Genomic DNA, 13,977 nt, shown 5'->3' with positions numbered 1-13,977 from the left:
AATACCTTTGTGATGCACAGAACACTGAAGATGTGTTTGTGATTAGATACTGTAGCAAAACTTAATCATCTTTATTTACTATAAAATGCAGAATAAACATATTTCTTCAAAATATGTAAACAGATATCACAAATAACAGTTCAATGAATTAGAAAGACTAGAGGGTAAGATTGTTCTTGTTGCCTTTTTTTTTTGGTACCATTTGACCTTTTTAAATTATGTCTACATTACTTTGGTAGAAGTAAAACAATTTATGTTAATTTTATAAAAAGGTAATCCTCCCCATCTAGAGAGAGAATTTTAGTTTGTTTTCATTACAACTCTGATTCAGCTGGGATTTTGTGTTGGTTAAAGGTGTGCAAAAAACCAATATGTTACAAACTCCCAGAACAATTATTGTCCAGTTCTAGTTTCCCCCATGATTTGTGAATATTATTATCTATATTAAAGTGTTTCTACATTGTGTGTCCTTGCCCTGGTACCACACTGACCGGAAACATAGTGAGAATGAGTTTACTGTGGTGAAGATCAAAGGAAAAAGAGGATGTCTATAAAAGCAGGTGGCTGGTAAATGCATCCTTTGGAGAAATCTGAGAACAAAGAATACTGAAAACAAAATAGAAAATAGCATTTGTAAAAACGGAGCCCTCACATACAGCGTTTTCGAGAGCACTTACTACAGCCAAAGCCACTAGGTGACACAGTAGCAAACACAAAGCCACGCACGCCAGCGCAGGGAGGGATTGGTGGAGGCCCTGGGGGCGGGGCGAGCGTCACTTACGCAGAGGCTCTCCAGGTCCTCTGGCGCTATGACGGCACGCGCAGAGCCGCGGGCGCCGCGGCCTGGAGTTGGGGTGGGAGTCGTGGTGACTAGCACTAGGCATCCTCGCTGTGTCCTCCTGGGAAAGAGGAAAGGGTCGTTTGGAGCTGGCAGTTTCCAACTTCCTGGGGGTCACTTGGAGTTCGGGTAAGCAGCGCCTGGCCGACCTGGGGAAGGCGGAACGTGCACGGGAGGAAGAGCCCGTGCTGTGCGTGCGTGCGTGCGTGCGAGCGAGCGAGCGAGCGCTGTGTCCTTGCGCGTTCGCCAGTTGCTTCCGTTGGGGCTCTGCGCGAAGGCGCAGGCCGATCGGCGGTTCCGAGCTGGAAAAGGGTGGAAGAAGGGTGTCCTGGTACAGAGCTTTGGTGTCCGTACCTGCTTTAGTTTGTGAGATGTGCTCTTCTTAGTGCTTAATCGGAAAAGACGCAAGGGGGGCGTTTCTAAACCTCAGTGCAGCGTTGTCAGTTAAGATGTTTGCGGTTTCCCGGTAATTTAAACGTACGCAGGTACATTGACTAGTTCCTGCCTGCGTAAGTATCAGTTTCGAGCTAGTGAAACTTGAGCCTCAGTCTCCCCATCCTTAAAATGGGGAAGGAGGACGAAATGCTCTTGAAAATCCCTCTCTGCTTTGGCATTCTGTGATTTGATGATACATTAGAGGGACATAGTTGGACCGTTAAGAGACAGTTCTACACTGGGCGAAGATTGTGCCCAAAGGCGAAGTGAGAATAAGGTTCAAGTTAATATCAGGCAAACAGCGTCCAAACCATTCAGATCCAGTGCTTGTTTTTCCTTTAGTATAAAAAGTTCCAAAGGTACGTAAAGTAAATAGTGAATCCTTATTTACCCATCGCTCCACTTGTTGTCTCTTTACTGCTTCTCCCACACAACCCGTGTTTTCTAAACCATTTTACAGGATATCTCAGACATCCTAGTATGCCACTCCTAAACAGTTTAGTATGTATCTGTAGTAAACTTTTTCTTATTGTTGAAAGTATTACAGATGTCCCCCTTTTTTCCCTATTGACACCCCACCCCTTTACCTAACCTAATGTCTGTGTCCACTGGTTGTGCAAATATGCATTTTTAAGTTCTTTGGTTTATCTCTTCCCACCCCTCTGAGGTTTGTTAGTCTGTTCCCAGGGATGTAAGGCTGGTACAGTATTCGCAAATCAATGTGATGCACCACATAAACAAAATGAAAGTTAAAAATCATATGATTATATCAGTAGATGCTGGAAAAGCATTTAACAAAATCCAGCACCCATTTCTGATAAAAACGCTCAGCATCCTAGCTGGTGTGGCTCAGTGGTTGAGTGTCAACCCATGCACCAAGAGGTCACCAGTTCAACTCCTGGTCAGGGCACAAGGCCAGGTTGTGGGCCAGATCCCCAGTGGGGAGCATGCAGGAGTTGGCCAATCAATGATCTCTCTCATTGATGTTTCCATCTCTCGCCCTCTCCCCTCCTCTCTCTCTCTCTAAAATGAATAAAAAATAAACGCTCAACAAAATGGAATAGAGGTATCATATCTCAACATAATAAAGGCCATATATGAAAGCCTACAGCCAACATCATACTCAGTGAGTGAAAACTAAAATCATTTCCCTTAGGAACAGGAACCAGACAGGGATGCCCACTTTTGCCACTCTTATTTAATAACATAGTACTGGAAGTCTTAGCCACAGCAATTAGATAAGAAGAAAAAATAAAAGGGATCCAAATTGGAAAGGAGGAAGTGAAACTGTCATTATTCACAGATGACATGATATTGTACATAGAAAATCCTGAGGACTCCATCAAAAATCTACTAGATTTATGGGCCAGCCTGGTGTGGATACTGGTGTTGAACTTACTCTTAAGACCCCACATGAAAAATAAGGTTAGAGTGAACCCTAATGCAAACTATGGAACCTGGGTGGTGATGATGTATCAACACAGGCTCATTGATTACAACAAATGTCTCACTCTGGTGGGCCATGTTGATGGTGGGAAAGGCTTCGCATATACCAGGACAGGCAGTGTATGGGAACTCTCTGTAGTTGCTGTTCAGTTTTGCTGTGAACCTAAAAGTGCTCTAAAAAATAAAGTCTAATTTTAAAAGGAAAATATATACTAGATTTAATAAATGAATTTGGTAATGTAAAAAAATTTTAAGAACATAACCACATACTTTGTTCACACTTAACAAAATAATTATTTAATATCATATCCAGTCTTTGCCATTTCCCCAATTGTCTTGAAAATGTCCTTTTACTATTTTGTACCAATTGATATCAAAGGAGGGGCACATATTGCATGTGGTTAACACATTTTTATAATCTGTAACCCTAACTCCCCTCCCCTTTCCCCCCATGCTATGTTATAAAGAGGCAGTTAGAAGTAGGGGCTTAATACTAGTGCCTTTTAATCAGAGTTTGTTCTTTATAAACCATGGAATTCTTATGGTCATTCAGCACAAGGAATTTTTTAAATGGTCTTCAGGCCCTGGCCAGTTTGGCTCAGCGGTTGAGCATCGCCCTGCGGACCAGAGAATCCTGGGTTCGGTTCCTGCTAGGGGCACATACCACACACACACACACACAAAATCCTTAAGTGTCCTTGGTTTAGGGAAGATAGGATTAAAAAATAAATAAATAAATGGTCTTCAGAATTTTAAAAAGCATCAGTAAGTTTATCATTTTCAGGGAATTAACATAAGCCATCAGTTGATAAATAATAAAATTTCCAGATTAAAAAGTAAATTGCCCAGATAGGCACATCATATTACTTTGTCAATTGTTGGTGGGTCAAATTTAGATTACAAACTAAGCACTACTTAGAATGTATAATTACTAGAGCAATTAAAATAATGCTTCCACTGCTGCCCTTTTTCCTTGCTCAGTCATTGTGGGCTGCTCAACTTAGTCTCCTTCCATTCAAATTTTCAAAATGGGGATAAGTATCAGCCTCTGTGTTCACATGCATCCCTACACACCAAGGGACACATTTCAGACTTACCCAAGACCTCTTACCCTGATGCATTGGGGTAGGCCTGTGAGTTTCTGCAACTCACCATGTGTGTCTTTAGCAGGAGAGTGACATGGCCAGTATCTCCTTGGGAGTCACACCCAATCTCTAGGACTAAATCTCCTAGAGACCCCTCACTTGGTTTGGGGGCAGATTTGGCCCCTCATTGGGAAGAAGGGAAACATTCCTACCAGGCTGAAAACACAACTTTCCTCCCTCCCAAAGATCTGACTTTCAGTGTAGATGGGGTAGAGTGAGTAGTCTGGCCTTCCTTAGCAAACCCTAGAGTTGACATGGCATGTTTGCTCTTTTGCTGTCCTCTTTGGAATTGAGAGGTGCATATTGACTATTGTTCTCAATTTTGAGGCTTAAACTGAAATTCTGAGACAACAGAAAAAGACATAGTTCACTTCTTGATACACTTAACAACAACCCATGATAAACTAACATTATTCTCTTTTTACTTATCCAAGGTAGGAAGTAATAGACTTCAAACTCAAATCTAGGTCTAATTGACTTCAAAGCTTGTGCTCTTAACTAATATACTAAACTGCCTTATGGTTGCATACGGCTTCCAGGCACCTGAACTCGTACTGAACTGGCTAAATGGTCACCTTTTATTCTTCAATATGAAGTCCTTTTTGTCATCAGATAACTAGATACAGGATATACAGAATGTCAAAGACAGGGCTTGATTTATTGTTTTAAAGCATGAACCAATTATACTTCTTTTTGCTTTACACTAGAAATTTCTAGCCAAGAATTTCTTTCAAAAAATAAATGGAATTGATTACAATAGTGTGTTTCTTTTTTCCAGTGAAAGCTGGGAAGAATGTGCTCAAAAGGAAACCTGGGAAGAAGCAGCTCTTCACCTGAAAAATGTTCGCTTTGCCTCCGTTGTGAATTCTTTCATTGAGAAAGAGAATTACCATTATGTCACTATACTAATGAAAGGAGAAGTGGATCTGACTCATGATTCAGAACCTAAAAATGTAGAGCCTGAAAAAAATGAAAGTAAGAGAATGATCTATAGTAATGCATTTTTTAGAAGAGTATATCATTTAAAGGAATATTACATTATGTGGCCATATGAGGAAAATCAGATTCTCTTCATATAGAAATATAAATATACTTAAATGCTGGAGTCATAAGGACATAGTGGGAAAGAGAACTGGCACCTGAGCTAGACTACTTGGTTTGCATTTTGATTCTTCCACTTAGAAATGTGTGACCCTGGGGAAGTTATTATTGGCTCTGTACCTCTTTTCTCATTTGGGATAATAGTAAGGGGTTGTTGTAAGGTGCAGGTTAGTTAATGCATTTAAGAACCTGGTGAACACAGTAAGTATTCCATAAATGTTAGTTTTATTGTTAGTGTTTAATTTTTTACAAACTATGATATAAAATAAAACATTTAATGTGCCTTCCTCAGTTTTCTCACCTGTACAAGAGAGGTAATAACTTTCTTTTACAGAGAGTCATTAACCTGACAATACAGTTATCTGCTACCTTCTGTGTTGAATTGACTGCTCTGGAAACTTGAATGGTAATAACTGATGTTTCTTATTTACTCGATGTTAAGGCGTTTGCATGTGTCATCTCTTCAAATTTTATAGAAATTCATGAGAAAAGGAACAAAAGAGAAAAATATGAAACTTCCTGAATATATTATTTCCATATGAAACTTTATTCAAGTGGTCTCATGTAGTGGACCTTAACCTTTAATTTAATTTTTTTTTTAAGATTGAAGACACTTTTCAGTCAACAAATGCTGACAGAGAACTGTGTGCCAGACACTGTTCTAGGCAGGCAGTAAAGAAACAGTGGTGTACAGAATGAAGTCTCTGTCCTCCTGGACTTTGCAATTTAGTGGGTGGGGGCAACAAGTTGGCAGATATTTTACAATGGCAATGATAAGGAATAAAGAGAAAAAGCTGACTTCCGGTCAAGTTGGCGGCGTAGGTAAACGAGGTATCACGTCCTCCCACAACCACATCAAAGTTACAACTAAACTACAGAACAACCATCATTCAAAACTGCCTGAAATCAAGCTGAATGGAAGTCCTACAACTACGAAATTAAAGCAGCAGCCACATCCAGGCTGGTAGGAGGGGCGGAGGCGCGAGGGGCAGCGGTGTGACAGGCTGGTCCCACACCCACGTGTGGCAGATAAAAATCAGGATACCTCGGCTGGGAAGGTCCTTCCTGAGGAATGAGAGATCCCTGTCCCACACCAGGTGCCCCACTCAGGGTTCCAGTGCCAGGAAGAGAAGTCCCCATAACTTCTGGCTGGAAAAACCAGCGGGAACTGAGGCTCAGGGATATTAAAGCAGCTGGAGCCCCAGGCAGCTCCTTAAAGGGCTCGCGCACGGACTTATCGGACTCTCTCCCTCTAAGCTTGGAGGGGAGGCAGCTCGAGGGGCACCAGAGACATACAGGGAAGAACTGAGCAGTTTGGCACTGGAGCGAGGGCTAGAGAGGGGGCTTTCTCCGGGACAAACGTGCTGTCAGAGGCCTTTTTTCCTTTGGTGAGCCCTTCCCTGGGGCAGCAGACAGCTTCCATATCTGGGACTCCAACAACCTGGCTCACACTGGTAGTCCCGCCCTGGTGACTCCCTGAGTACCCCCCCCCCTGCCCCGGCCCCACCCCACCTCACCCCACCCAACTTTCAGGCCCACCCAAGCTGTTGCCACTTGCTTAACCATAGGATTGGCCTGTCTTGGATCCTGCTTCAGGTTTTTCCTAAATTCTTTTAAACAAGCAGCATCTGGTCTCAGGTAGCCCCATACCACTCATTAAGTAATACACAGAAACAAACACAGGGAGGCAGCCAAAATGAGGAGACAAAGAAACAGGTCCCAAATGAAAGAACAGAACAAAACCCTAAGCAAAGAACTAAGCGAAATGGAGATGCTGAGTTCAAAATACTGCTTATAAGGATGCTCAATGAACTTAAGAGCATAAAAAAGGGCCAGTCAGAAATGATGGATGCACAGTCAGAATTGAAGGAGGCATTAACTGAAATAAAGAATAATTTACACAGCTTCATAGTAGAGTACGTAAATCCAAGAAGCAAACCATCGATTTGGAATACAAGGAAGCAAAAAACGCCCAATCAGAACAGCAAAAAGAAAAAAGAATCCAAAAAAATGAGGATAGTGTAAGGAGCCTCTGGGACAATTTCAAGCGTGCCAACATTCGCATCTTGGGGGTGCCAGAAGGAGAAGAGCGAGAACAAGAAATTGAAAACCTGTTTGAAACAATAATGGCAGAAAACTTTCCTAACTTGGTGAAGGAAACAGACATACAAGTCCAGGAAGCACAGAGAGTCCCAAACAAGATGAACCCCAAGAGGCCCACACCAAGACACATCATCATCAAAATGCAAAAGGTTCAAGACAAAGAGAGAATCTTAAAAGCAGCAAGAGAAAGGCAGCTAGTTACCTAAAGGGAGTTCCTATAAGGCTGTCAGCTGATTTCTCAAAAGAAACTTTGCAGGCCAGAAGGGAGTGGCAAGAAATATTCAGAGTGATGAAAAGCAAGAACCTACAACCAAGATTACTCTATCCTGCAAAGCTGTCATTTAGAATCGATGGCCATATAAAGAGTTTCCCAGACAAGAAAAAGTTAAAGGAGTTCATCACCACCAAACCGTTATTATATGAAATGATGAAGGGTCTTTTTGAAGAAAAAGATAAGATATATGAACAAACAAAATGTCAATGAATACATATCTATCGACAATGGAATCTACAAACAAAATGAACAGGTAGAACAGAAACGTTCTCATAGATACAGAGAACATTTTGTTGGTTGCCAGATGGAAGGGGGGTTGGGGGAATGGGTGAAAAAAATGAAGGGATTAAGAAGTACAAATTCATTGCTAGAATGACAAACCTCAAAGGGAAAGGGGTTGGGGGGTGGGAAGAAATAAACCAAAGAACTTATATGCATAACCAATGGACACAGACAATAGTGTGGGAAAAGGTGGGAGGGGGGTGGGAGTGGGGAGGAGGGGGTCAATGGGGGAAAAATGTGGAACATCTGTAATACATTCTACATTCAACAATAAAGATTTAAAAAAATAAATAAATAAAAAATAAATTTAAAAAAATCAAAAAAATAAATAAAAAAGATTTATCTTTATTGTTGGAAGTATTACACATGTCCCTCCTTATTTTATCCCCATTGACCCCCCCCTCCTCCCTGCCCCCATTCTCCAACTTCACCACACTATTGTCTATGTCCATTGGTTATGCATTAATATCTTAATGGGGGAAAAATGTGGAACATCTGTAATACATTCTACATTCAACAATAAAGATTTAAAAAATAAAAATAAATAAAAAAAGAGAAAAAGCTGTGTAAGGATAGTGCTGCATGTGTGCTGTGTCGGGATGGTCATAAGGGCCTCTGAGAAGGGGACGTAATATGCAGAGGTCTGGAGGAAGTGATATTTATAGAATGAATAAATCATGTTTTATATGTTTTAGAGATTGATTTGACTGAATGAACAGAAAGGCATATTCTACCTGATAGTCTATTGAGTCATACAAATTTCTAATAAAATAACTACTTGGAATCACCTAAAATGAACTAACAAAGTCTTTGAGCTGAGTTGTTTTTACTCACAACACTTTGGATGCCAAATGTGTGTGTTTTTTCCTCATATCAACCAATTCTCCAGCTCTCCCAAAATCAACTGGCTGGTCTTTGTTTTAGTTCAATTCTGACACTCTATTCAGAATTACCATCAGATCCCAAAAGTTAAAGAGCTCAATCCCCGAGACTGCCCCACTGCAAACACCAGGCAGAAGTCCTGGCCTCCTGTAATTTTGACCACATATGTACTGGAGTTTTCCACTACCCACTTCTCAAGGTTCAGTAATTTGCTAAAATGGCCCACAGAACTCAGAAAAATATTTTACTTAAATTACCAGTTTGTTATAAAGATTATATCTCAGGAACAGCCAAATGGAAGAGATGCACAGGGCAAGGTATGCCCTCTCTGGGTGGGCAAGCTACCCTCTCAGCATTTTGATGTATTCACGAACTCAGAAGCTCTCCAAACTGAGTGTGTAGAGTTTTAAAAAGGTTCCATTACTAAGAACTTATGATTGATTAAATTATTGTCTATTGTTGATTGACTCAATCTCAATCTTCCCTTCTCTCCCCTAAGGTGGGATCAGGGGGTAGGGCTGGAAGTACCAACCCTCTAATCATACCCTGGTCTTTCTGGTGACCAGCCTCCATCCTGAAGCTATCTAGAGGCCCCCAGCTGCCAGTCATCTCATTAGCATAAACTCAGATATAGTTGAAAGGGGTATTTTATGGACAAGAAAGATGCTCTTCTCATCTCTGTCACTCAAAGGGTTTAGGAACTCTGTGCCAGGAAAAAGGAATGAAGACCAAATATATATTTCTTATATCACTTATCACACAAAGAAACACCCCAAAAGTATCCAAAGGCCTTCAGTTGGCCTAGGGTAAATTAAAATTATTCATGCCTAAAGAAGTGGAAGGCACAAGAGATAGGTAAGAAATGTGCCAGGTTCTTTGAAGGTATTCTCTACAAGTTCCTTCTATCTCTAACATTCTTAATTATCCCAGATAAAACAAGTAACTGGAGAGGGTAGAACCCAGGACAACAAAAACCAGTAGTCTTGATATTCTGAAGCTGTGGGGGGAAGCAATTGATTAATTGGCTTTTTAGTATTAAATTGAAATTTAAATGTGCATATTTCCATTGTAGTACTTTTGGTAGGACTCAATTTACATTTCTTGAAGCAAAATATATTACATATAACTGAATTTTTAAAAATTAGTTTTGAAGTATAATTTATTCAGGTAATAAGCAGATTATTATTTTAAGGTAGGGCCCTCATCTTGAATGAGCATTTCCTTCTTTTTATCTTTTCTATAGGCAAAATATCCTGAGACTAGAAGAGATAAATATAAAATAGTTGTGTTTTTTTTTAATATGTTCTTATTGATTTTTTAGAGAGAGAAGAAGGGAGAGAGAGATAGAAACATCCATATGAGAGAGAAACATCGCTTGGTTACCTCTTGCACACACACCCCCACCACCCACTGGGGATCGAGCTGGCCACCTGGGCATGTTCCCTAACCCAAATCAAATTGGGACCTCTAAGTCTAAGGGATGACGTTCAATCCACTGAGCCACACCGGCAGGGCTGAAATAGTTGTTTTTTCATGCTTAGTATCCTTCACAAGAAGCAGATATAGAAAGCATTTATTAATAGAGAAGGTACTGAGGAGAGAGCACCAAAGTTACTGACTACCACAGTTTAGCTAACAAGTGTCATTCACCCAAATGGCCCTCTTTACATTTCTTCAGTCGTTCTCCTGCCCTGCCTGGTCTTTGAAGGGATTCGAGTCAGCAAATCCTGGTTCAAATAATAACTTCTCATCTTGCTCTTCTGAGCTGCAGACCTATATTTTTAGTTGCCTTCTAGATATCTTCCCCTATTCCTCAGAAGACAGCTCTAATTTAGCTCAACAATTCAACTTCATACTTTTCTTCCTTTAATGAACTTTGAATCTATAAAGAGCAGATATTTTGGCTCATTCATCTTTGACTCTTCTGGGCCTGACTGTGCCTGGCTTATAATCAGTGTTAGAATATGCTGAAGGAACAAGGGAATGAATAGGCAAGCAAACCTCTTCCCATGAGGTTCTCTAATTTGGTATCTAGATTGGCCTACATTTTTTTTAACATTTATTTTTTTTATCTTCACTCCAGGATATGTTCATTGATTTTAGTGAAAGGGGCAAAGACAGACAGAGTGAGAGAGAAACATCGATCAGTTGCCTCCTGTACATGTCTCAACCCAGGATTAAACACAACCTAGGTATGTACCCTGACTGGGAATGGAACCTGCCACCTTTTGGTGTAGGGGACTATGCTCCAATGAATTGAACCACCCGGTGAGGGCCTACTTTTTAAATTACTTATAAAATATTACTAGTCTCCTTTATGAAGTTCCATATTAGAGTTATTGTTGCCATATTATTGTACATATTGTTTTTTACCCCTAAAGTGTAGTACTTTTAAGTAATTTTTATATGCTTTGTGGTTCTTTTTATTCATTTATATAGCTCCTGGAGCTTGTCTGCCTTCATTTGGTTGAGTCTCTGACATGCTGGTAATCTCAAGTCAAGCGGTGTGATTTTATAAGCCCCAAGGTTGCTAGCACCAAATCAGAATTGATCAGAAACACTTGTTCTCTCTCTATTCCTTAGTAATAAAATAGCAAAAATTATTTTTACTTTTTTTCTCAGTTGTAACCTAACCAAGGTGCAATGCTCCGTGAGTCTGTTTTATTTATAATGTAGAGATGAAACCTCTGTCCCATGTTCAGCAGGTCCTGGATCTGGGTGTCCTGCCTCAGCTGACCAGTTACTGCATCTTTTCTCCAACCATCAGATCATCATCAGGAGGATCATCCAGACACTTCCTTTTCTAGGAGATGGGATAAGCTTTACAGACAGCTCTCTTGAGACTCGGTTAACTTAACATCTTGCAATATTTTGTTGGGCAATATCTATCTATCTCTATTTCTTCCCGCCCCTTCCTCTCTCTCTTAGTGTGTGGTCACAGTTGCTGATCAGCCCTTCCTGAACTTACACCAATTTTCATGGATTCTCTGTCATATGCCTTTCCAGAGAAAAAATACATACCTGTATTTCATAGGCAGAGAAATAGTTAATGGAAGAAATAGTACTTACACATAGATATATTCATGTAGTCATAAACTTACTGAGAACATGGAATATAAATCTTAATATTATACTGTTTATATATTCACCTATCATGAGCATCTGTGCTTTTATGTACATCAAAGAAAATAACATTCCCTAGAATATTTTTCCTAAGATTTCAGTTATTTTACAACTAATAGGCACTGCTAAATCTTTCTTGCTTCAATAGATTTTTTGAAAAAACTTAGTCCCCTCTGATTTGTCTTTCAATTTAATATATATCATGGCACAGAATATTTTTTATTCTCTTTATAACTTGTATTACTTTTTTAAGAGATGGAGGCGAGCTTAGAAATTTTGTAATCTACCTTATATGATAGGTGAGGGAACTGGAATATTTTAACGTAATATTTAATCTTTAGCATATCAAGTTCTGTGTGTTTTGTTTAGCAAATATTTAAATGAAAATTGAATCATACTATATCTGGGTTTTACTACATTGTGGACCTTGTAAACTTGGCTTCATGTTCAAATAATGGCATGTTTTAAATGATCATCATTGTCTCCTTAAGCTTCATTCTAAACGCAAATCTTTTGTATAGTCAAATTAATACATAACATCACTATTGTACTTTCTTTTATCAGTAGCAAATTATTTTTAAACTTATTTTTTTTAAAGTATAGGTTAACTTGCCCAAATAAATCATCTTTGTTTCCTTTCAGCTACATAAATTGATTTGGTCTCTTTCTTTTTTAGGTTGGGAGTGGGTTCCTTGGGAAGAATTTCCTCCACTGGACCAGCTTTTCTGGGCACTACGTTGTTTAAAGGAACAAGGCTACAATCCATTTAAAGAAGATTTGAATCATCTAGTAGGATATGGAGGAAATCATTTCTGGATGAACAAGAAGATTACCTGATTTAAAAAAAATACAAAATAAGGTTCAGTCAGAGAATGAAAAATATCTGTATTTCATAACTCCATTTATCTGAAAAGTTTTATATAATTACCAGTTTATTTTCAGTCCCTTAATATACCTACTACCCAATCAGCTAGTATTTGTGAAAATTTTTCTGGGATTATGTTATGAATTATATTCTAGACTCAGAAAATGTGATAGATGGTGATAATGTAATCTGCTTTTCATATTTCTCTCTGATATTTTCTGTGTAGTTTGTCATTACCAGCTTGTATGGAGTAGAGTGCAGTGGACTTTGCTTTAGTTTTTCAGCTCAAATAGAGATGCTAACACTGTGTCTGTGGTGGAATAGATCATATTTGTTGATTTTTCTCTTCTATTTTGTCTGAGACAAAAGATTTTTGGTAATATATTGTGAGAGTCCTTGCAACTAGAGTGAACAGAACAGGTTAGTAGGGTATATTTTCTAGGTTTCTGATTGAGAACCTAAAGCAAGAGAAGTGAGAAAAACCTTCTAGGATCTGTGGTCTATCATTCTATCTAATTTTGGATTTCTCATTTAATCTCCATGAGATCCAGCATCCTTATATGTAAAATAAGGAGAATGAACTAGGGCAGTGGCTCTCAAAGTGTGGTCTGGGGAAGTCTCTGAGACCTTTGAAGGATACTCAAGATCAAAGCTTTTTTTTAATACTAAGACAAGCTTTGCCTTTTTTTTAAATCCTCACCTGAGGACATTTTTCGATATTTTGTTCAGATAGAGTGGGAGGGAGAGAGAGAGAAAGAAACATCGATGTGAAAGGGACACCGAGTGGCTGCCACCCACACAACCCAACCAGGGCCGGGGACAAACTACAACTGAGGTACGTGCCTTTAGCGGGAACTGAACCCAGGTCTCTCCAGACCGCAGACTGACAATCTAACTGCTGAGCCAAACCGGCCAGGGTCAGGTTTTGCCTTTTTTACTATGATTCTTTCATGAGTGTCCAGAGGAATTTTCCCAATGATACATGATTTCTGATATTCTAACAGGCTGAATGCAAAAGCAGATATGAGAATCCAGTTCTCTTCTATTAAACCAAATAGTAAAGAAATTTACAAAAATGCAAGACACTCTTCTCACTGTTTTACTTTGGTTTTAGAAAAATAGTTATTTTTCATAAAAGTTATTTATGTTAATATTTGATGGGTTTGTTATTTATAAGCAAATTAATAAAAAAATTCTTAGTATTTATCAGTTTTAATTCCTAATATAAATATCACTATATAAAACTCTACTAAAACCACAACTCTTTGGGGGTACTCAGTAATTTTTAAGAATAAAAGGGATTCAAATAAAAAAGTTTAAGAACTACTGGATTAGACCACAAGTTTACTTCCTTTTCTTTATGAGTCCACTTCTATAAAGTCCCATCCTTCTCCTAAAGCTGGTTAGATTTCAGTTTTTCTCTTTAAAAAGACAAGGAGTACTACAATACATGCTTCAAAAGAATCTTTTTCCAATAACTGGA

At 39.1% G+C, this 13,977-nt stretch overlaps 1 protein-coding gene across 1 annotated transcript; it reads left to right on the top strand.

The window, feature by feature from the left end:
- The first annotated feature begins 798 nt into the window (after positions 1-798).
- NUDT15 (nudix hydrolase 15) lies at positions 799-13,224 on the top strand. The gene is made up of 3 exons (XM_036250122.1): positions 799-967; positions 4,643-4,839; positions 12,306-13,224. The coding sequence occupies exons 1-3, from the start codon at positions 810-812 to the stop codon at positions 12,464-12,466; spliced, it is 516 nt and encodes a 171-aa protein (XP_036106015.1). The 5' UTR covers positions 799-809; the 3' UTR covers positions 12,467-13,224.
- Positions 13,225-13,977: the final 753 nt, after the last annotated feature.

This window comes from Molossus molossus, unplaced genomic scaffold, assembly GCF_014108415.1.
Source record: "Molossus molossus isolate mMolMol1 unplaced genomic scaffold, mMolMol1.p scaffold_m16_p_9, whole genome shotgun sequence".
NCBI lineage: Eukaryota > Metazoa > Chordata > Mammalia > Chiroptera > Molossidae > Molossus > Molossus molossus.
Note: the sequence above shows the minus strand (reverse complement) of the source record. Positions and strands in the feature narration are given on the sequence as shown.